Here is a 24,104-nt window from a genome sequence, read left to right as displayed (position 1 = left end):
AAAAGAACAATAGGAACTCAAAGGAGCCTGGAAAGTAAAGCCGGGCCAGACCAGCCGGCCTCACGGTCCAACGGCACAGAGTTTGAACCTGTGAAGTTTTAACACAGTGAAGCAGAATTTGAGCAGTGCTTTAAAGAGAAACTGGTTCAAACAGGTGGAAAGACAATTAAAAGCTGCAAGGCCTAGGGAAAAGGCTGTTGCGATAATGGAGACGAGAGGACTGGAGTGGAGCTGGCTAGCACTACACAGAGATTCCTCTGCAGGGCATGCCTCAAGGGTTCTTCCAGAGAATATTGCTCTTAGTTGTCCAACTAAGTTTCTTTTTCTAAATTCTTGTACGCCACAGCTACCCAGTGAGAAATACTGAGTCATTATAACAGCTGTCCAAAGAACTTGTACTAGGGGGACCATGAGGATTCTAAGGCCAGAAACTATTATTTTACGGGAATTTGTATCCCCCAAATCCACCAGATCTGGCCCACACTGGTGCTCTGTAAACATTTGTTGGAGGACTCCTCTACTAAAGCCGAAGATGGATTTAAATGTCAATAGTGATGCAACAGTTTGAACCCTCACAGCTGGGAAGCCTCATACCTATCCATTTTAATCCTAAAATCAGCTATTTTGCTCCCCAAAATAGGATTGGGTTCTACCTGAAATAACCATCAACGATTCCAGCAATGTTACCACTCATGAAAGATAAAGGGCATGGCAATGAATGGACTCAGGAAAATGGGAGCCATCGGTGGTAAAGACATACTCCTTAGGACATAAGTGTCCTTGGAATTAAGATGCTCGCTGAACAGGGAACTATATTCAATATCTTGCAGTAACTTATGGTGAAAGAGAATATGAAAATGAATATATGTATGTTCCCTATATGACTGAAGTATTGTGCTGTACACCAGAAATTGACACATTGTAAACTGACTATACTTCAACAAAAATATATTTAAAAAAGAAAAATCAAAAAAAGATGTTCCCTGAATCCAATGGGTTTTAAGTTGCATCTAAGCAGAATCTTCTGACTTTGTTGAAATGACTTACCAGAGGAAGGTAAGGTGCTAATGGAAGCCTTTAAAGACAGTCTATTAACCTATCAATCCAGGGTGGTTTCCTGTGACCTGTGGGAAGGGAGGGCCTTAAATCTCCTCGAGGCATCATGTAAAGCAGTTTCAAACCTCAACTCCATCTCCTCGTACCTGCGTGTGTGACTTTAAACAAGTTATTTAATCTCTCTGTCTTGTTTTCTCCACTGTAAGTGTGGATAAGAGTCAGATCTATCCCGTAAGGTTGTTTTGAGGATGAGATAATCCACGTAAAGCACTCAGCAGAGCCTGACATGTGGTATTAGGTTGAAACATATGAAATAAGTACTCAAAATATGACTTGTTAAAATGAACTAAACTACTAGCCCTTTGTTCGGCCAGGTTACCTGTGTACCTGAGGTACACAAATTGCGGGGAGGGGAAAGAACAAGTATTCTGCTACAGGATATTCTAAATAAGATAAAAGCTAACATTAATTGAACACTTACTAAGCCAAACAAATGGTATTAAGGGTGTGTCACCCTGATCTTAGGGGAGAGGATACACCCTACAGAGCTCCCTGAATCCGCCCTTGAGCTGCCTAATGCTGCCTCCCTCCTAACTAGAGCTCTTCCAGGCATTTAACAAAGTTCACACCAAGTGCCTTAAGAGTAGTTCCAGCGGTGTGTATGGGGAGGAAGATCTGACCGGAGGAGTTCCAGAGCATTGGAGATAAGTACAGTGGGAACATATAGCCGCCTTTTCCAGTACTTCACCTATAAAGGGCAAGAGAAACGTGATGATGGCTGGAAAGAGGTGTGGGGTGGGCTGCTGTTTTTTGTTTTGCCATTTTTTGGTGGGGAGAGAGGCGAGCATACTTGTAGGCTGTTAGGGATGAACCAGCAGAGGGGGAAAAGACAGAGACGCCAGAGAGGGGATAACTGCAGGAGTCACCATCAAGTGAGTGAAAGGGACACAGAACCAGAGCCTGGGAGAAGCTGGCTTGAAATAGAATAATTGGATCCTCCAGTTTCCACCGTAAGTCACTGGGTTGTTGGCATAAGCGATTAGAGAAAAATGTAAATTCCCCTGGGTGGGGCTCCAAGAGCTGATGATACCCCAACTCACGCTCCCCAGCTCGTCCCCAGCGAAGACAGCCTTTACACATGCGCGCTGCACGCACGTCGCGTTGGCCGAGGCACTCTCGCGAGAAAAGCCGTGCAAGCCGGAAAAATGGCGCCCCCCAGTCCCCGAGAGTCCAAGGCCCAGTCGGCGACGAGCGCAGCCAACTGGGCAGCAGACGGGGAGATGGTGCTGCCGGGCTTCCCGGACGCAGATAGCTTCGTGAAGGTGAGTTCGCGAGGCCTCGGGGACACTGGGAGCTGCCCGTGGCTGGCCGGAAGCAGGCCCGCGCCCTCTCCGTGGCCGCCAGCCCGGCCGCGCGCTCGCCGCCGCGGAGCCCCTGGCAGGGGTCGAGGGGCCGCTGCCCTCTCCGGGCACAGTCTGTCGCTTCGCCCTCTGGGGATGGGGCCTCGCACTCGGACACTGAAAGATGCCCAACTTCCCAGGGTCTTTGATCTCCCGTTTGAGCCCATGCAGTACCAAGGGTGAAGAACCGTCTCCGCGTCGGAGGGCTTCCTTGTCACCCTGATGTCCCCAGCTCTTGCGACCTCTACCCTGCCCAGGCCTGAGCCACCCAGCCGACTCTCCAGAGAGGCCCGGCCGCTTTCCGCTTCCCGCACTTCCCATCATCCTCCCCTTTCGCAGCCGGGATGGCCCTACTTCCCTCTCCTGAGGTCCAGTCCTTCATAATACCAAATCCTGGGTTTAGTATCACCTGTTACAGCTACCACCGAGTATCCCTTCTGTATGTGCCATAGAACATTTGTGAACACCTCCTCGAAGGAAAACAGTTAATTTAGATCATTTGTCTCATGGTGCTTAAATATGAACAAACCAACCTGGGATGAAACACCTCATGCATAGCTCTTACAAGACCATGAAACTAAAATACTTTGTAAATTGACACTGCAAATTCCTCAAAACCTACTCGCATGATATCTAATTTATCATTAGCATATATTGTTATTAATTCATTTATTTGGCGCTGAATAGTTCCTTCCTGGACCACTAGCCATGGTCCTGATTGGGTGGCTCACTTGCTACCATGTTCTGGACCATGATTCAAGTTCCCACCTCTCTCTCTCTTTTTTTTTTTCCCTCAGAAAACATTTATTACACAACTCACAGTGATGTCATTTGGCTTTCATATGACCAGCTGTCATTTACCTATGACAGCCACTTCAGGTTTTTTTCTCATGTGTTGTGACCACACAATTAAAATAGACGCCTACTTGACACTAACTGAAGTCCATAAACAAGTCCAGTTGTGGACAGTAGCCATTATAAATTAGTCATCCAAAAGACCTAGAATATTTTTATATTGCTTTTAGATGCTCACCCAAATGAAAGCACAAAAATTAATTCCCCTAAAAAGCCCATGGATCTGAATTTGAGTGATAATAATAATAATAGCACTTATTTGCCAGGCACTATCCTGAGTGAGTTTATTAGCTCATTTAATCCTCACAGCATCCCCATGGGGTAGCCTACCCACTTTTACTGTGCCTGTTTTTCAAAGTCGGAAACTAAGGTTCAAATAAATGAAACAACTTGCCCAAGGTCACAGTCAGTAGGTAGTAGAGCCAAGTTTCAAACCCAGGCCATTTTTAATATTAGCCATATTATATATGTATCTGTTCTTCCCTTACTCTCAAGAACATAAGCTCCAAAACTTGGTTTCATGTTCACCGTTTTTTTTAACACCTTTATTGTGGTATGGTTCCTGTACAGTAAAGTACACATATTTCAAGAGTACACTTTGATGAATTTTGATAAATGTATACACCCATGAAACCACCACCACAATGAAGATAGCTAACATTTCCATCACTCTCTAAGAGGTGTAATTTTCAAATTCATAATTTATCCCTTCCCACCCCCTTTACCTCCTGGTAACCATAAGTTTGTTCTCTATGTCTGTGAATCTGTTTCTGTTTTGTAGATAAGTTTATTTGTGTCCTTTTTTTAAGGTTACACATATAAGCGATATTATATTGCATTTTCTTTCTCTTTCTGGCTTACTTCACTTAGATGACGATCTCCAGGTCCATCCATGTTGCTGCAAATGGCACTTTATTCTTTTTTATGACTGAGTAGTATTCCTTTGTGTGTGTGCGTGCGCGCGCACACACATACCACATCTTTATCCAGTCATCTGTCAATAGACATTTGGGTTGTTTCCATGTCTTGGCTGTTGTAAATAGCGCTGCTGTGAACATTGGGGTATCATGGTCACTGTTGTATCCTAAGGGATTGGGGTAAAATCAGCACTAAATGAATATTTGCTGGATGCATGAAGATTGTATATCTTCATCATCTGGCATAATTCATTATATATATATATATATATATATATATATATATATATATATATATATATATATATAGTAGATCTTGAAAAAAATGAGTTGCTGAATGAGTGGGGATCCACGTTTAAAACATGCTTGTTTTTCTGGTTTTTGACAGTTTGCTCTTGGGTCAGTGGTGGCAGTCACCAAGGCATCTGGGGGCCTACCACAGTTTGGTGATGAGTATGATTTTTACCGAAGTTTTCCTGGCTTCCAGGCATTTTGTGAAACACAGGGAGACAGGTTGCTTCAGTGGTAAGTACTGTATATTGTTTTCTCATGTTGAAAGAAATGAATATAAAGAAGTAGCTGATTTTTTCCTGAAATTCATTTTTTCTTACCATAATTTTCTGTTTGGAGCTAAAAAATGTAAAAATGAGACAATGGATTTTGAGTAGGGAAGTGTTACTTGGTAAATTTTGAGTTTAACTTTAAATATATATATAGACTATTGCAACTATAGACAATGAATCTTTCTGAATTAACATGGGACTTGAAAACCTAGATCCACGATTCTCTCACACAACTTGCAGAGTCACAAGTATTAGCTTTCTAATAAATGAATTAGGACAGACAATACACAAACATTGATTTTGTTTAACTGTTGCATGACAGAATTAGAGAATCTGTTTCAGAGTTCATGTTAAAACAATGCAGAGTACATTATTTATGTAGTGTTGTATATATTTTTTAGAATCTAGAGGAAGCATCAGGGTCATTTCTTCTACCTCTTCAAATAACGGATGAGGAAAATGAGTCTTAGTGACATTTAGTGAATTGCCCAAGGCCACACAGCTAGCAGTGTTTTTTGCTCTAAGGGTACAGGTTTTATTAGTTTGATCAAAAAGTATTGGGAATAGTCTGAGTCAAGCCTTGTGAGCTTTCTTCCAGACTGTAAACAGGTGAACAAAAGTATACAAACTAACATTGGTTTTCCTGTCCTTCCTAGCATGAGTAGGGTAATGCAGTACCATGGGTGTCGAAGTAACATTAAGGACCGGAGTAAAGTGACTGAGTTGGAGGACAAGTTTGATTTGCTAGTTGATACCAATGATGTTATTCTGGAAAGAGTGGTGAGTATTTCACCTTACTCTTAAGACAACTAACAAATGAAGAGCTTTTGAATTATTAAAATATGAAAAGAAACCCAAGCACCTCAGAAAATGAAAAGAAAGGAAATTGAAGTTTCCTGCACGTAACAACATTCCCTTCCTCTGATAATTGGCTTCTTTTTCCCAAAAATAACAGTTGTCTTCAAGTATATCACTTCAAAATATCACTGCTCAGGGGACACCTATTTTTCAAGTGCCTTATTAGAAATCTACCTTCCAGATTTGCAAATCCCAGTTTGTTGCAAGAGAAGAGGCCTCTGGTTACAGAACCCAACCAAAATGTAGTCTGTTTTTACTGTTGTCCACTGTCTGCTGAACACCCTGACTTGCATGATTGGAAGGATCATTCAATCTAGCTGACTATTCATGCCTAATTCTACAGCAGAACATCATTTAGAGACACACACAGAGATTGTCCGAAACAAATCTAACCTCAACCATCTGACAGTCCTGCAGATGTTTATGTGGTGCTCTCCTGACCCAGGAAGTCATCTCTCCCATAGTCCAAACACCCACAGGTCTTTCCGTGGTTTCTCATATTCTGTGATTTCAAGTCCTGCCATTCTGCCATTTGTCACCCGAGTGCACTTCTATTCATGGTGCCCAAACTGAGACTCCACGTCTGCTTCTGCAAAGTAGATCAGGACACCTTTCATTCTCACTCTAAATACCATCCCTCAATGTTTAATATATGCATCTAGGGTCTTGTTAGTTATTTTGGTGGGCCACATCATACTCTTAAGTCACTTTTTTTTTTAACTATTCGGTTTCTTTTTTAAAATATTTTATTTATTTTTATGATCACATTATTCTTTTCTTTCTTTTCTTTTTTTTTTTTTTTTTTGGTGAGGGGTGGAGGTAATTAGATTTATTTATTTTTAATGGAGGTACTGGAGATTGAACCCAGGACCTCGTGCATGCTAAGCACGTGCTCTACCACTGAGCTATATCCTACCCACTGTTAAGTCACTTCTGAATTTTCTGCCCAATTCAGGACTATAAAGAGTTGGTCAAGGGTTGGGAGTGTCTGATTGTTGCCCTGTCTTTCAGCAAACAATGCTCTAATTACTTGGGATGACTCTAATCACCTCTCCTGCAGCAAACTACTCTTACAAGTGTATATGCTCACACATAATTTCCTGAATGTATTTTGTACAAATTTTAGGTATTAGCTCTGTTAACCCTGAAAGAACAATACTAAACTAATACCTCTTCTGCTCTTAGGGTATCTTACTGGATGAAGCAGCCGGTGTGAATAAGAATCAACAGCCTGTCCTCCCTGCAGGATTACAGGCCCCCACAACAGTAGTGTCCAGCTGGAACCGGAAGGTGAGGGCTGCTTTTCAGATTAACTAGAACTTCCGATGTCAGCTTTGTGTAGGGCCTTTGCCTGTTCTAATTTGCATTTCTTCTAATTTATTGGACATAGAACTGGCCACTGCCTAACTTGTTCTCGTAAACAGACACGACCTAATCACATCACTCTTGTCTACTTTGCTCCCCCAAGTCTCAACACACACATACATTCGTTAAAGAATTGTCCTTGGAATGCTTTTGTCTTCTTGGAAGGCCTAAATTGGAATTTACTTTTCTAATTCATCAAGTTGCTGTGTTATAAAATATTTGTTCTTACTGGTCATAGGCAGGAGAATATAGCAAAAAAACAAAATCTGAAACTTTCCGGCTGCTTCATGCAAAAAACATCATCCGACCTCAGCTTAAATTCCGAGAAAAGATTGACAATTCCAACACGCCATTCCTTCCCAAAATCTTCATCAAGCCCAATGCTCAGAAACCCCTCCCTCAGGGTAAGTAGTGCCACCTCTGCCCAACAAAGACAAATGACAGGGGAAAGGTCTCCCTCCCACCTTCCTTCCTTCAAATTCAAAGGGAGTCAGTTAATGCTCCATTACTAGACAAGATGTGAATGTTTTTGTCACTGCTTGGGTCTCCAGCACTCTCTAAAGAAAGGCGGGAGCGCCCACAGGATCGCCCTGAGGACTTGGATGTGCCCCCTGCCCTGGCGGACTTCATCCATCAGCAGAGAACCCAGCAGGTGGAGCAGGACATGTGAGTGTTTGCCTGTCTGAGCTTTCTGCTATGAGTACTTAGTGCCACATTTTCACTCAGTTTCACTTTTGTAAAATGTGTAAATGAAAGCAGAATCTGAGGAGTGGGTGACTCTTCATCTCTTCCTGACACGGATCTCAAACCTGCTTGTGTTCACTGAGGGCCTCACACAAGCAGCATCTTCTGTCGCCCTCCCACAGTCCTGAGAGGTGGCAGTTGCTCTCGTCCCCCTTGTAGAGATGAGAAAACAAAGTTAGAGATTCTCACTTCCCACAGAACTACAACTTTAAACTCAAGTTTTCTTAAAATTGTCCTTCCTTTGTATCACTCTGCCCTTTCTTGTTAGGTAGGGACTCACACAGTAAGGTAAGGCTCATTAATAAATTCAGTTAAAAAAAAAGAAAAAAAGGCATTTTTTTCACTGGTAGTATAAACATCTGGGAAAAACTTTGCTTAAAACTGACAAAAGGACTTTGCCTTCAGTATAAAGAAAAAAGGTGATGAAAACTTGGTGGGTGTTGGAGCAGAGTCTGTCTGAGCATTCATGCTTTCAGCCCTGGCTTTGCACCTTGAGGCCACCAGCTAAGTGCTAGAGAAATAAAGGTAATGAAAGGTGGCCCTGCCCTCGAGGAACCCAGAGGCAGGATTTTTATGCAAATATCTGATAGAGGAACAGGAAGAAACACATCATTTGGTATATTACCAACTCAGGTATTTGCCCCGTGCGCTCTCACTCACGGATTTATTATTCCAAACCACAAAATATATATCCTATTTCTGTTTCATGCACAGCAGCAGCCATACACTCTTTTGCAAATTAGTGCTCAAGTCTTTATAAATGAGTAGACTTTGAATTACCATACTTTAAGGGTGAACAAGTTTCCCCTAACTTTTTTCTGATGCACTTGAATTGTCATTGAAATAATGATGCTTTTTAAAGAGAGAAAATATTTTCATAGTAGTCTTGTTTGTTTTTATAAATTGGATTAGAGCAGTTGTTTTTCTTGAATCATGGTATTGATCACAAAGATTTTGTTGTTGTTGTTTTATTTATTCAGGTTTGCACATCCTTATCAATACGAACTAGATCACTTCACTCCACCAGATTCAGTCCTTCAAAAGCCAGAGCCTCAGGTAAGTGCCCAGCCTTAGTTGACGGACGGTACCCGAGTAGCCCAGGAAAAATCGAATAAATAGATGAGTGGACGTAATAGTGACTTTCCTTAACATTTATAAAGTAGAAGGTTATGGCTTTGGATCTTTTTTTAAAGTTTTATTTTGGAGAGGAGAGAAGTAAGCATCTTTTTTTTTTAAATAGTGGTTCTGGGGGGTTGAACCCAGGACCTCATGCATGTTAAGCATGTGCTCTACCACTGAGCCATACTCTCCCCACTGAATCATTTCTTGAACTCATAATTCACTTTGTACTTCAGTGAAAGATGATTCTTAATATCCTTCTCTTTCTGCCTGTACTGTTTTTTTTTAATATATATAACCTCTTTTATTTGATCATATAGGTTTTTTAACATTGATGAAATGAAATAATTTTTAAAATTCTGCCTGTACTTTTGTGATCCAGTTATACAGACCTGTAGAAGAGACGCCTTGTCATTTTGTGTCCTCGCTGGATGAACTAGTGGAGCTGAATGAAAAGCTCTTGAATTGTCAAGAATTTGCTGTAGACTTGGAGGTAACTAGGAAATGACACTGAGTGAAATTTTTATGTTTTCTGTGAGTTCACCTACTCAAGAAGTATAAAATTTTTAAAAAGTATAAAATGAATACTAATTTAAATCTGTTTTTTGTTACAAATTAATCTCATCATTTTTCTTTCTAACTGACTTTTCAAAAGCAGTCAAGGTAAGCCTGGGAAAATCATTTTTTTCCTGTTCTCCCTTCTTTCTCTGTGTTTTAGCATCACTCTTACAGGAGCTTCCTGGGGCTGACCTGCCTGATGCAGATTTCCACCCGCACAGAAGACTTCATCGTTGACACCCTGGAGCTTCGAAGTGACATGTACATTCTCAATGAGAGCCTCACAGACCCAGCTATTGTTAAGGTCGGCCAGCCTTTTCCAGCTCTTGCATTTGCAGGATTCAAGTGCGTTTCAGTTTACTGTTTTCATTATTTCAACGTAGACCCAATAAAGCTGAGAGAAATAATTGTAATTTCCAGCACTAGGGTACCACAGGCTAAACTGCTTTTGTTTCTAAACCCCTGTTGGAACAGCTTAGACTTAGCTCTTTACCACCCAGAAAAATGTTAAATCACTTTAATGACTACTGCAGTGAGCTCGTGCTGTCAAGATTGTGTGTCCATAATGACTACCCTGGAAGCCAGCAGAGCAGCTTGCTTAGAATCTTCGGCTGTTAGCAGTTAAGAGTATGCAATTAGGAGAATAGAAGGCCGTGGCCCAAATTAAAAGAAGCATTTAAGACTGAACCCATTTTAATCTTTATACCGGATTCTAATTCCAGTGTTCTAATAACCTGGAGACAGAGTTCCTTTCAGAGCATGAGTGGCCTTGTGCCCTTGTACTGCATGACTGTGGCTTTGTTTTCAGGTCTTCCATGGTGCTGATTCAGACATAGAATGGCTGCAGAAGGACTTCGGGTTGTATGTGGTGAACATGTTTGATACCCATCAGGCAGCACGCCTTCTCAACCTGGGCAGGCACTCCCTCGATCACCTGCTGAAGCTCTACTGCAGTGTGGAGTCAAACAAGCAGTATCAGCTGGCTGATTGGAGAATACGGTCAGTTTGTTCCCGGCGAGGAAACAGGGTTGGCAGAAGAGAGCAGGGGCGTTCGTTAACCTCCATCCGTGGAGACCTGCGTTCAGGCTGTCACACCATTTGACTCTCGAGTTGGATGTCGTTGGGCTTTTCTCCAGGTGTCTTCAGTGGCATAAGCACAACTGGATGTTTTAGAATAACATGAAGTTTATGTTGGGCTGATTATATTGCATAGATTAAAAAATGCTTCATATTTGAAAAAGCTGGGAACTACTCTCTTAAACAAACAAACATTACATTATGCTTCGTGGAAACAGCAGTTGAAAGAGCCGTGCCGGCTCAGCATTTGTCCGTGCCAGCCTCTTGTGTGAGACTCAGATCTCCCCGGGAGGGATGCTTGGGTATGTGTGCAAGATGACCTCCCGTAGGAATGAGAGAATTCTAAGGTACAGAGCTGATTAAGCCATGTAACCACTGTCTCCTCCAGGCTCAGACTGTTGCAGAGTCTTGCTGCACTTTGGGGAGTTCTTGCTCAACTTGATCATTTTCGGGTGGCCAGCTTCCTCTGTGAGGTTGCAGCTGTCGTATGGAGAAGCCACTAAGCTTTTCTCCAGTCCTGCATACCAGGATTTCCAAAGAGAACCTAGTAAAGTCCAAATATAGGATGAAAATTGATAAAATCTAAAAACCACTGCCTGTTGTTTAACCCTTGCCACATGCCAAACCCCAGGCTAAGATTCAGACTCAGGACAACAAGGCTTATTGTTAACCACTTTGTTACCCTGCTGCCCTTTGCACCCAGCTGTGAAAAGAATGGCTTGTCACGTTAAGATGCAGGAAATGCTGACGGAACTGTGGTATTGGCTGTGAAAAAATCTTTGATATTAGAAGGAACAAAAAAGCCTTAGCACCCGCAGAGTAGACAAATCTCTGCCCTGCAGGAAACCAGTGAAACGGTGTTCTCTGTTGCCATTCCAGACCTCTGCCTGAGGAAATGCTCAACTACGCCCGGGATGACACTCATTACCTGCTTTACATTTACGATAAAATGAGGCTGGAACTGTGGGAGCGAGGCAATGAGCAGCCCGTCCAGCTGCAGGTGGTGTGGCAGCGGAGCAGGGACATCTGCCTCAAGGTAAAACCCGGCCCGAGCTGCGCAGACCCGGCGCTCTGGCTCTGATCAGGCCCTTGTCTTTGCTCTTCACATTTATGAAAAGAGCCCAGTGTCTTGAGAAGGAGCCCAGGGCACAATATTGATTCCCCTTGATCTTGACTGTTCCCTGGTATTTTCCAGAAATTCATCAAACCTATCTTCACGGATGAATCTTACCTTGAACTATACAGGAAGCAAAAGAAGCACCTCAACACGCAGCAGCTGACGGCCTTTCAGCTGCTGTTTGCCTGGAGGGACAAGACCGCTCGTCGGGAGGATGAAAGTTATGGGTGAGGAACTAGAAGTCCTTCTGCTGCTTGCTTCCAGACTGAACAGGTCTGCTAACAAGGAAATAATGGACTCTCTTTTCCATGAAAGTTGGTTGCATTTTCCCCGAGTTGTAGCGCTTAATGGAACTTGCTGGCTGACTTGAATGTGATCCTGTTGCCTGTTTTATTCCAGATATGTCCTGCCAAACCACATGATGCTAAAGATAGCTGAAGAGCTGCCTAAGTGAGTCTAAGAAACGATTAATATGTTCTGACTTTCTCAGTAGAGAAATGTTGTCCTTCAGAATCAAGCTTCTCTGACTGTTCTTACCTCAAGGCTGTTTACTTGGAGAAGATCAGTGCTCTAAGGAAGTTACAAGCCTGGGGAACGAGGGATGCGGAACCCCTGCCCTTGGGCTGGCATTTAGGAAGTAAAACTTCTGACCTGGAACTGTTTCAAAGTTTACACCTTATGTTAAGTCCCATGTAGGTCTCCGAGCCTTTCAAGGGAAGGAAAATGTCTCAGGCTCTCTCCTCTGTACCTTCTTCCAAATCAAGGTATCTCATGATTTTAGATGTTTTATGATGTGAATTGAAGTGCAAGCAAAAAATCAAAATTCGCAGTCTTCTGTTCACCCGGTTGCAGAACCGCAGGCCAGCAGAGTGCTAGCACTGGTCTCCAGCTTTCCTCGAGGCCGCTGGAGCGGGGCTGCTCAGAGCTCCGCGCGGCAGAGAGGGCGTGTGGGAGCTGCTGGCCCAGCTGCCCTGACACGAATGTGTTTCCTTAGTCTTCACCTTGGCTATAGCACTCTGCCTTTACCTGCTCATTGTTCTTTTCTGGAAGCGTTGGAGGGCTGTGTTCCTGAGTGATGAGTATGTTCTTTCTTGTCTTCAGGGAACCTCAGGGCATCATAGCTTGCTGTAACCCTGTACCACCCCTTGTACGGCAGCAGATCAATGAAATGCATCTTTTAATTCAGCAGGCCCGGGAGATGCCTCTGCTCAAGGTAAGAAGCTTTTCTGCTAAGGCTTCTCAGCTCTGTCTGCTAGCATCTTACTCCGTACAGTCTCCTTCATACACCTAATAGGATTTAGGAAATCCAATGAGTCTGTCTTGATGATAGGCAAAAGCTAAACTCATCCTTCTATTTTTATGACCTTATCTTTGATAAGCCAGTGGCAAGTGATGTCTAGTGACTGGGCTGGTTAGTTATTGTTCAGAGGCAGTTAACCTGGTGGGATAAAATGGAGTGGGGATCTCAGTGCAGGGAGCTCGTTTTGGAAGTCTGGCAGTGGTCCAGAATGCAGCGATAGTGCCCTGATGAGTGTGTTGGTCACAGAAATGGAAAGCAAAGGACAGGGTCAAGAACTGTCTTCATTTAAAATTATATTAGATTTTTTGATGCTTTTTTTTTTTTTTTAACTAATGGAGGGACTGGGGATTGAACCCAGGACCTTGTGCGTGCAAAGCACTTGCTCTGCCACTGAGCTGTACCCTCCCCTCAAGAACCATCTTCAAAGGAAAAGGTTGAGGAGACTTAACAGATGATGACAATGGCTGCTGCTGCTTTTTGGGCACCATGCCAAGTGCTGTAGAGGTGACCTCTGACTGGCAAGTGGATTTGAAGATAACGGAAGTGGAGTCAAGGACGACTCACTTCAGACAAAAAGTCTAGGTGACGGGAAACATGAGAACCTTGGATAGAAAAGGGGAGTTCAGAAGCAGCTAGCTGTGAAGGTGATGCTCGAGTGTAGACAGATTTAGATGAAAGCAGGACGCCTGGCCGACGATACAGTTACGTTTCTGTCTGTGTGAGGGTGTGTGACGCGCAGGTGCGAGTCCAGCAGCACGCGTCTCTGTGTGTGTCTGCTCTTGGGTAGATGATACAATATGTTCAAGCAGATTGGCATGTTTTCATTTGTGTTTTATTGGGACAGTTTTTAATGTGTTGCCTCAGTAGTAATATCAGTAGGTGGTAAATCATGTTTGTAATTGTTTGAAAGATTACTGAACCCAGAAAACTTAAAATCAGCCCTTTGAGGTGAAAGAGAGGAGAATCTGAGGATAAGCAGATTTACAGTCTTCACGTTAACACTTCTTTCTTAGCTCTGTGGTTTGTCCAAGTAAAGACAGAAACGCTGGTGACTAGAGGAGGATCTTTGCTGTCCTTCTATATTGTGCCTTGTCATGATAAAGGGTTTTATTCTTTCATCCAACAAATAATTATGAGCACTAAGTGATTACAGTGTCAGGCACAGGAGGGGATGAAGGGAAGAAGAAAATCTCTTGGCTCTTGGGAAGCACAGCCTAGTGAAGGGACACATCTGTGCTGAGGGAGAAACATGCGTCCCCAGGCTTAGGGAACTCCCTCACGTTCTCTTTGTTTTTACTCTTTAGTCTGAAGTCGCAGCTGGAGCGAGGAGGAGCGGGCCGCAGCCCACCCCTGAGGTAGAGTGGTTCATCTGTTGTCTCCTCTCTGGGGGAAGACGTCATCGGTAAAAGACAGCACAGAGTTAACCTCCCTGACAGACGCCAGTGCCCAACACCGGGGGCAGAAACCTGCCACGCGGCTGAGGTTTTCATGCAGACCTGTTGCTTGCTTTTTGATGCAGAGATTGGAGAACGTTCTCTTTGGCCCTCACGACTGCTCCCACGCCCCGTCAGATGGCTATCCTCTCGTCCCAGCCAGCGGTAGCGAAGGGCCCGCCAGGACACCCTGGGAGGCTGGGGCCGCCTTGTGTGCCCTCGCGCCAGCCTTGACTGCGCTGACTTCCATACCTGTAGGACCTGAGCCAGCACAGAAACAGGACGGCCTCCTCCCCGGCCGAGAAGACAGGGAGGCTCTGCTGGACACCAGATGCCTCATCGCCACCGCTGTCATCACGTTGTTTAACGTGAGTACCACCCTTAGCGAGGTGACGAAGATCCTGGGGGTTTGGGCTACCTTTGACTCGAAGTAAAAGCCAGTGGGGATAGGCCTGGGGGCAACCAGCAAGAGGGTGTTTGCAAGAAATCCTCAAGGAAGGTTGACATCTTGATACTCACTAATGCCTCGCAGGGAGGTGTGTGTGGCCTCCAGTGACGCATACACAGGACTTTTCCCCTGGATATCTGTTGTTGAGGGCTAGCTCACCTGGTTCCCCAGAGGGATGGAGCAAGCTCTCTGCTAAAATGTACAGTGTGTGCTGCAGACACCTTCCTGACTGCCGCCAGCACCATCTGTATGTGCTTTGGATGAAAAAAAACAAACTTCAAAAGCATTTCTCCACAGTCTAGCTCATTGGAAGGGGTGAGCAGCAGGGGATGCAGGCACCAGGAGGTGGGTAGGAACTGGTTCCCTATCCCTGAGGGAGGCTGAGTCCGGGCAGAGAGTCCGTCCGGTCAGGGGTCCTAGGTGGCCCCCTTGGGCCAGGGCTGTGTCTCTGGAATCCATGCTGGGACGTGACAGAGCTTATCCCTGCCGTCCCACCCAGCACGCGTCTCCTTGCTGCCGGTGACTTCAGCTGCAGGTTCTTTGCAAAAGGAAGACCTGGGTGCATCTGTCAGTCAGGGTGGATGAATACTGAAACGACCAGGGATAAAAGGAAAACCCACGATGAAACTCTAAATACTGCAAACAACAGATGTGGTAGAAAGGAAAAGCCAGAATTTCTAGAAAGAACTGACCAAGTGAAGCAAGAATACTCTTCATTTGGATAAAGACAAGCGGCAAACTTAACAAATGTTCGCAGGACAAGAAGCTGGGTGGCTGAGTGGGCTACGCAATTACCGGTCACAGCTCTCCCCTCAGGCTTGAATGCCAGGGCCAGGGAGGTGAGGTACCGCCAGGGAGTTCACACTCCTGTTCACTTCATTCCATGCATTTAGTCTTGCTCCTGTAATTCGTGAGACAAGGAGTCTAGGACCTTTAGTTGACCTCAGGGTTAACTGAGCCACTAGGGTGATTAGGCAGCTAAACAGTTTGAGCGAGGAAGGGGGGTGCCTGGTCTAAAGGGGGCTGCACCCCCATGCTCTATGGGGAGGGGGGGACCCAGCTACAGCGTAAGCAGAAGGACAGCTTGTATCCATGAACCCAGCTGGAATCAACATCCTATTGCATAATTTCATTGATTACCCATAAAGGTTTATGATTTTAAATTTCAGGTGAGTGTCAGGCTACAACCTCAAGTTGTAGAGCCAGCGGAGCTGGATTTAAGTCCATGTTCTGCTCCTGTTAGCTGTAAGGCTCTGGAAGACTTTCTTAGTCTCTCCAAGCCTGTTTCCTCATCTGCAGGATGGTGAGAATAATGCCGTAAACGTCACAGGTTGTAAGGACACCATGAGAATTCAGTGATTCAATAAATATGTATTAAACACCCTACTGCGTGCTCTTAGAGGCTATTACAGGGCCTTATACATAGAAGACTCCTTAAAAGTTAGTTGTTAATATTGTAAATTAACTATACTTCACTTTTAAAAATTTAAGTTAAAAATTTTTTTAAATAAGAAATAAACGTAAAAATCAGCTGTCATTATTACTGTTACTCTTTTGCTCGCATTTTAATGTCACAAGATGATTAGGGTTTTAAGTGGTCGTTTTCCGTCCCTGCAGGAACCTAGTGCTGAAGAAAACGGAAAGGGTCCATTAACAATAGCACAGAAGAAAGCCCAGAACATAATGGAGTCCTTTGAAAATCCATTTAGGATGGTAAGTAATGGCAGTGTGCGTTAAGGGCGGATAGAAGATGTGGAAATTTCTGCAGCTGTAGGTGCCTTTTGCCTGGAAAAGAAGCCACGAGTCCTCGGAGACCTGGAAGCTAAAGCCTTAGTACGGTGAAGCTTCCCCTGGCAGCCGGGCTGAGACTCGGAGTCGAGTCCTCTAGGACCAACAGGAAGACCTCGCTTGAGTGCCAGGCAGTCACGGCCAGGCTGACACTTTGAACTGAGGCCTCCTACGATGGAACCAGCCAGGAAACCCCCATCTCAGTGTCACTGACTCTGGGTCCAGATTCCGCTTCTCACCGCATTTAACACGACTGTTTCCATTTCTCCAGTTTCTGCCTTCACTAGAACACCGGGCTCATATTTCTCAGGCTGCAAAGTTTGATCCGTCATCAAAAATCTATGAAGTAAGTGGATTTGTCACCCTTTCTAAGAGTGACTTTCTAAGAAAAGGGGACTTCTTAATGTCTTAAACCTGGTTTCTGTTTTAAACAAGCCCATCTGTGAACCTCCCTGAAAACGAATTCAAGAGCCGCTCCGTAGTGTTTCTAGAGAGAGGAGCCAGGCTGTAATCAGATTCTCAAAAGCATTTGGAAACTTTGTAAGAGACAGGTCTTTGGTTTTTGTTTTTTTAAATTGAAGTTTAATTTACATGCTGTAAAGTACACAGATACTAAGTGTACAGCTTGATGCATTTTTATGTATGAATATTACTTGAAGGCTCTTCAGGGTGACAGCTTAAATTTTAAAACACCCTGTCTTATGTTGTGTGGTTTGTTTTTAACAGCGTTATGAATAAGCATAAACACATCTTCCCTGGGTCCCCATGAGATGTTCCTGGGAGCCCGTGTGCTCTTTGTTAGAAGCCTTCCTCCGTGCAGGAAGCACTGCTCTGAGCAGATGGGCGGCCCGGCTCCCTCTGCCCCCAGTACTGCTGTTTCACTAGGCAACAAGAATTGGGCCAGAACGGCGGGGGCCTCAGCCCTGTCGCTGGGGGTCAGCCTGCTGTTTTAGACATGGGGAGTCAGGTGGAGTTTCCGCCTCCTCTCCTCTTCCCCTCGCTGGTGTGGCACACCCCACAACCACAGGTCCCGTGCCAGGCTCATGCTTAATGTCACCTCGGTGTGTTCCAGTGCCACAGGTAGATGTGGTGTCATAAAGAAGCACATCAGACTCGCAGGAGTCCTGCCTTGAACACCATCTTTGCCATTTGTTAGCCACGTCCCACTAGACAAGTTATTTAGCTTCTCCAAGCCTGCTTCCTGTCTGTAAAGTGGGGGTGGGGTAATGATACCTTCGTCCCAGGATTATGGAAGGGATTGAATGAGGAAAGCAGCCAGCCCACTGCCTGGAGTACAGTTGTACTTTGTCCTTTTTAATAAGTATTTTATGAACAAAGCCAGCATGAAGTTTTCTATTGTGTGTCATTAGATGCGGAATTTGTGCCATAGAACGTGTGTAGTTATTAGGTGAGCACGCTCTGCCTCACCTCACTAAAAAATAAAGCATTCCGAGGTGGCTGAGTTCGGGAGTTTTTTTGTTTTGTTTGTTTTCATTGTAGATCAGCAACCGGTGGAAGCTGGCAAGCCAGGTACAGGTACAAAAAGAGTCTAAAGAACTTGCCAAGAAGAAGGCAGCTGAGCGAACAGGTAGCGTAGCACTCACTCCCTGCGGACTCGGTCGGCGTGTTTGTTTCAGAGCAGTCCTTGCACAGTGCTCTGTTGACTCAGTCATTGGCAGAGCGCCAGGTACAGCAAACAGGCCCAGGCCCTGCCCTCCGCAGCCTCCCTTCTGCTGAGGGACGGTGGGCAGGAAACCGTAATCGTGGGACCTGTCAGACAGCAGCCGGTACTTCCATAGAGGGAGGGGTAGGAAGTGCTTGGGGGTGGGCGTGAGGGAGCACGAGGGCTGCTTCTGTACTGCAGTCGGAGGAGGCGGTCCAGTGAACGTGGCATTGAGCAGAGACCTGCGGTGATCTGGGGAGCGTGTTCCAGACTGATGGCCCAGCAAGGCCAAGGCCCCAGCATGGCAGGTCGCTGTGCAGGCTCAGAGTGGTCGGGGGGCCAAGTGGATGAAGTGAGAAGGGGGAGGAGAGCAGGCAGGGTCCATTGTTCAGACTTTCATTCCAAGTGAATTGGGGAGCTCTGGAAGGTTCTGAGCAGAGGAGGGCTGTGAATTGACTTAGGTTGTAGCAGGCTCACCTGGCGACTGTGTTGAGAGTAGACTAGAGGACAAGGCGGGCAGACCAGTTAGGAGACAGGACGGGAATCCAGGTGAGCACCGATGCTGGCGTGGACGAGACGGCAGTAGAGGAGACGGTGAGAGGCTGTCAGAGCCTGGCTGTACCCTGTGCCAGCGCTGACAGCATCTGATGATGAGGTGAATGTAGGGCGTGGATGCAGGAGGTTTTAACCCTAGAGATGGAGCTGCCGTCAGGGAGGCTGCAGAGGGAGCCGGGGTGATGTAGAGAAGGCTTTATTCTGGTCCTTGACACGTTACAGTTGACATCCCTATGCGGTGTCCTCAGATAGTTGTCCAGAGTTGGATGAGTGGGTTGGGTTCTGGGAGAGGAGCAGGTAGGGATGTGGATCGAGAGGGCGGGCGAAGATGAGAAAAGTGTCAGGGTCCTCACCCCCAGGCAGCTGTCCTTCAGGGATTGGGGGAGATGGGGTGGGAGCAGCAAAGGGGGCTGAGGGGCAGAGAGGCCGAGCTCAGCTGGGGTAACGGGGTCAGGAGGATGGAGGCTGGGCTGCCGCCATCAGAGCCACAGAGATGCTTCTCTCTCCCGCAGCCGCCCGGGACCAGGCCGAGGAGGAGTATAAAGCAACAGCAGAGCAGGCCGTGTCTGTCCGCCAGCAGGCCGCCGTACGTCCTGGCTTTTCTGCTTTTTCTTCTGAGAAATGCGATGCCCCTGGTCGTGGTCTGGATTTTCCTCTACTATCAGGAGGGCTTACCCTCGGCTTCAGATTAAATGCTTGCTTCTTCCCAGTTCCTGTTGGCTTGTCAAGTAGGGCCTGCCTCCTTTCCCCTCAAAAAAGTTTTGTCGTAATTCCCCCAAGAGAGTTTCTCCCACTGTGTTTGTGCTAAATACCCTGCTTGCCTAGGGTAGGAGACAAGGCCTCAGGCCTGGGGAGTGTCTCCTTCCCCAGCACCCGGAGCACTCTGGAATGCTTACCCTGCCCTGCTTAGTGGCCCAATGTCGTTCTCCTCTCCCCGTCACTGCATCCATACAGCCCCGGAGGCGGTGCCCCCCTCGCAGTGTGCTCACAGGAGGCGCGCAGGGCAGCCCCCTCTCCTGGACAGTTTCGGGCTTCCTTCTTATGGGTCTGTTGGATCCACAGCTGGAGAACACTGCCAAGAAGAGAGAGCGGACGAGTGATCCAAGGACGACAGAACAGAAACAGGAGAAGAAACGACTGAAAACTTCCAAGAAGCCAAAAGACCCAGATCCACCAGAAAAAGAGTTTACCCCTTACGACTACAGCAAGTCGGATTTCAAGGCTTTTGCTGGTGAGACCTGAACTGGTGCCCTGTAGGGACCATCTGGCCACGTTAGGTGGGAGGGGGCGGTGCAGTCAAGAAAGAGCATGACTTCAGCAGAAATTAAGCCACACCAGAGGCGTGGGTGGAACCAAGAACCATGAGGGCAACACAGGGACACAGCGGTGACCGGACGGAAGCCCGCTGCCCTCGGCCCCTGGGGCTGACCTGCAGGGGCTGCTGACTTGCAGATGCTGTCCATTCTGATAGTGGCTCCACCCTTCCTCACAGCAGCTTGTGCCCAGAAACACATTTCCTCACAGACACACACACACAGTAAAGATTTTGTTTGTTGAGAAAACCTGATGCTTGTGAAATGAAGCTCTGTGGTTCCTCAGCCTGCGAGAGTCCGTCTGCTTTGAAGGGGCTGCAGGTGGCATTCCTGACTGGACGTAGCAGCGTCCTTGGCAGCACAACAGTCTTTTCGGCAGGAATGTCACCTCTGCTCCCAGTTTACCGACAGTGGCTTCATCCTGCACAGAAACCAGGTGGATTTCCTTGATGTAAAAGTGGGCAGTGCTTTAGCCTCCTGCCCCCTGACCTCCTGTGACTAGACTTGTGAGAAAGGAGCCTGCTCTCCGGGCTGCCCTTGCCTGTTAGGAACATGACCTGTGAACTTACATCAGCCATAAGTTTCTCACCGGAAAGAGGGTAGCAGACTGACAACCCACCCTTCCGAGTGTTGTGCGTCGGCCCAGTAGTCTGTTGTGTGCATCAGCTCATTTATACAGTCACCAGCCTCTTTCTTCCCTTACCTTTCAGGAAACAGCAAATCCAAACCATCTCCCCAGTTTGACCCAAATAAGCAGCCCCAGTCCGGCAAGGTAAGAGACAGGCAGAATTGTAGCATGCTTGAGGTGCTTTCGCCTTGTTTTGCTTGTTTGTTCGCTGGTGGAGGTGCTGGGGCTTGAACCCAGGATGCTGGGCATGCTGAGCATAGGCTCTACCACTGAGCTACACCCACCCCGGGAGGTGCTGAGTTTTTGACCTCTTCCATTGCTGAGAAGACAAGTCCATCTAGGAATCATTTTCCTTTGCAGATCTTGTCCCTCACCTCATTTCTTCCCAAGTACAGACAATACCCATCAACTTTTCCAGCAAGAGAAAAAAATTTTAGAGTCTATAAAAGCGGGTGTGTGGTTTTGAAGGGTGTTACTGTTTGCTGCCATGGGAATTATAGCCGCAGGCCGAAGACACTCCCTGCGGTGCCAGCACAAGCCTGCATTCACCCCGCTGCCAGCGGGTGGCTGTGGCTGCCAGTCGGCGTGGAGTGTGGCTGGATGTTTGGCATGTGGAAGGCGAGGGCTGTGCAGAGCCCTCCTGTTCCTGAAGCAGCTCACCTTGACAGCCTTGCCTTCAGAAATGCCCAGAAACATCCAGCTGCAAGAAAACCAGAGTCACAGCAGCGGTGCTGGAGTCTGATGGGCATTCTGAGCTCTTGTGGTCGTGGTGGTCACACGGCTTAAATGGCTCCTTGTCTTTTCAGAAATGCCTTGCAGCCAAAAAAATTAAACAGTCGATGGGAAACAAAAGCATGTCCTTTCCAACGGGAAAGTCAGACAGGTAGGTGCAAGACGGCCGGCCTGGCCGGGGAGCCCAGCGAGTGGCCCAGAGGCCTCATCTGGAAAGACTCTCAGGGAGCCTCTCCTGACCAAATCCCTCTCTTTGCTGTTCAGAAAAAAAAAAAAGTGAGCTGGGAGGCAGAGGTGACAGCTGGACGCCACTGCGTCCCAGAGCGCCACTTCCAGTCCTGCCTAGCTCTCTCCCCGAACCACACAGCTCCCCAGGGTCACGGCAGAGCTAATAGGTTTGAAGTTTGCCTAGATCAGCTTGTTTCTGAGGAATGAGAAAGAAATCAATAAGCAAGTGGGGGTTGTCGTTGTTCAAGAATATTTGAGTTAAAAGCAGGAACCCTAACCCCTCGAGCTGGCCCTGAGGGTGTGGCCTGATGGGGAAAGGCCTCTAGGGCTTGGTCAGCTCAGACCCGCCTCGCTGGGCCGCAGGGGCCGCCCGCTGCCTGGCCCAGCTCTCCGGGACCTCCAGGCGTTTCCCCTCAGTTCTGCATTATTAAGGCTCACATTTTATAAACTGGCCAAGAGCCAACATCCAGCCAAACTGGAAGAACTAACTCTCTTGTTTTCATACTGTCTCTACAGAGGTTTCAGGCACAATTGGCCAAAGAGATAGTGTTGGAAGAGACCCTTGGGACCCCCCAGTGGACTGGAAGCACCACACGGTGGTGCTGGTTTTGTACAGACTCATTTTTAAACCATTAAAAATAATTCTTACTGGAAGAAAGCTGGTTCCTGACTCTTCTTTTGCTGCCACCACAGCTCTAGCGGGAAAGAGCAGATATCCATCCAGACCGCCATCCTCAGCTGTCTGTGGGTAAGTGTGCCCTTGGAGAGATCGGAACCACCCACGAGAAGGAATGCAGGAGTCTCGTGTTGACTCAGGAGAGGGCGGCGGCTCAAGGCCCAAGCGCGCTCCCCAAGTCTCCACCGAAAAACGGTTCCGTGGGCCTTCAGATAATACGAGTGAAGCCAGATGGTGGAAAATACCTTCAGGAAAAGGAGCTCGGGTGCTTAGAGCGGCTTCTTGAGGACCTGGTCCCCCTCTATTCCTTTCTCTCTCCCCCTTTTTTCTTTAAACTTCATTTTTTCCCGATTATAAAAGTAATGACATGTTTATTATAGGGAATGAAGAAGACATAGAAAAATGCAAAAGAGAAAAATTAAATCATCGGTAATCCTACCGCAGGGAAATAACTGTTAGCATTTTGATAGAAAGACGTTTTACCATGTGTACATACATTTAACCTATAAACTTGGCTTTGTATTTCTGTAGTTTTTCACCTTTAAAGTTTATGAGACTTTCCTCATTCTAAAATTCATTTTAGCTAACCCCCATTATGGAACATTTAGGTTTCCTTTATGTACTTTTTTTAAAGAAAGAAATAGAAATCCAAATTTGAGGATTATAACCCAGGAAGAGCATCTGAGAAGGCTCTGAGAACTGTTCCGCCAGTTAGAAGTCAAGGCACAGTTAGATAAGTTTTTTGAGACAGGGCTGTACATCAAATGACGTATTATTGATGGTTTACATAATCCAGATGTAAGCGGCATCCTGGTGGGTCACGTGACCCCTTACAAGCTCCAGAAGGAGTGTTATCTTTTAAGGAGCTGTCTTAAAACTGGGAGGGTGCTGCTCTTTAAGGTTGAGCAGGTGTTCCTGCTGTTGGGGGAGGGTTGGTCAGTGCATAAAGCAGATACACAGCGCACAGTGTGGGGAGATGAGGTCAGAGGGCAGAGAATTTTTTATGTTTAAATTTTTTTTATCTTGCCAGAAAATTTTATTTTATTTCACAGTTTCCTCCTGTTGATCGTTAATCTTTCAATAGAAAGCACTAGGTGTCCAAATGTTTGGTCTCAAAGCTAGGGGCTGCTTGCCTGCCCCAGGGTCCATCCGGTCCACCAGGCCGGGTCCCGATAGCCTGGTTCTCTCATTTGGTGGTTGTATGAGTAGAATGTTCAGCGAGGAGTGACAGCCAGTTGTAGGTTGTCCAACAAGAGGCCTGAGTTAATTTTCCTCGCATGTGCATTGTGAATGCCCATTATTTTATAGAGAACTACAGAGGTGATGTATAGTTTCAAGTCACATAGACATCATTAATCTAGTACAAGAAGCGATCACCTTATAAGTTCCACAAACTATAATTTAAATTGGTAGTAGTAGCAACAATGTCTTTAGCAAAGATTTAAGCCAAAATCCTCCTTAACCAAACCATTTTCCTAGCATTTCCCCGAAACTGGTAGGATTGTTCAGAGCAGAAATTTGACTCTTCATGGGTCATAAGAGGAGTTAACAAATATCGTGGCCAAGTGATCATATCATTGGAAAACTGGTAGAAACCAGTGTGCCCTGCAGATTGACAGATTGGCAGGGGCTGTTTCCAAGGCTGCCTGTGACCTTGAGTCCAAAGGAAGGCAATTGTGCATCTCCCTAACCAGCCTGGGGAAAGCCAAGG

The 24,104-nt window shown here is 46.2% G+C and overlaps 1 protein-coding gene across 1 annotated transcript; it reads left to right on the top strand.

Annotated features, from left to right (window-relative positions):
* The first annotated feature begins 2,220 nt into the window (after positions 1-2,220).
* Positions 2,221-22,371, top strand: EXOSC10 (exosome component 10). Its single transcript, XM_032495176.1, has 25 exons — positions 2,221-2,378; positions 4,617-4,753; positions 5,448-5,571; positions 6,835-6,939; positions 7,253-7,418; positions 7,566-7,680; positions 8,739-8,814; positions 9,260-9,370; positions 9,596-9,739; positions 10,244-10,434; positions 11,392-11,548; positions 11,708-11,856; positions 12,029-12,079; positions 12,731-12,842; positions 14,234-14,284; positions 14,449-14,527; positions 14,621-14,730; positions 16,428-16,523; positions 16,870-16,944; positions 18,099-18,186; positions 19,329-19,402; positions 19,879-20,047; positions 20,840-20,901; positions 21,564-21,640; positions 22,234-22,371. Exons 1-25 carry the CDS (start codon positions 2,262-2,264, stop codon positions 22,262-22,264), a joined length of 2,667 nt encoding a protein of 888 aa, XP_032351067.1. The 5' UTR covers positions 2,221-2,261; the 3' UTR covers positions 22,265-22,371.
* The last annotated feature ends 1,733 nt before the right edge of the window (positions 22,372-24,104 follow it).

The sequence above is a fragment of the Camelus ferus genome, chromosome 13 (assembly GCF_009834535.1).
Source record: "Camelus ferus isolate YT-003-E chromosome 13, BCGSAC_Cfer_1.0, whole genome shotgun sequence".
Taxonomy (NCBI): domain Eukaryota; kingdom Metazoa; phylum Chordata; class Mammalia; order Artiodactyla; family Camelidae; genus Camelus; species Camelus ferus.
The sequence above is the reverse complement of the archived record's forward strand: the minus strand, read 5'-3'. Positions and strand labels throughout refer to the sequence as shown.

What these genes read in the sequence shown, in the direction of transcription:
- EXOSC10 (XM_032495176.1), top strand. Translation starts at nt 2,262, where the DNA reads ATGGCGCCCCCCAGTCCCCGAGAGTCCAAGGCCCAGTCGGCGACGAGC. An exon ending in GGAGACAGGTTGCTTCAGTG is followed by an intron (nt 4,754 to 5,447) that starts GTAAGTACTGTA and finishes TGTCCTTCCTAG; the next exon opens with CATGAGTAGGGTAATGCAGT. An exon ending in GGGAGATGCCTCTGCTCAAG is followed by an intron (nt 12,843 to 14,233) that starts GTAAGAAGCTTT and finishes TTTACTCTTTAG; the next exon opens with TCTGAAGTCGCAGCTGGAGC.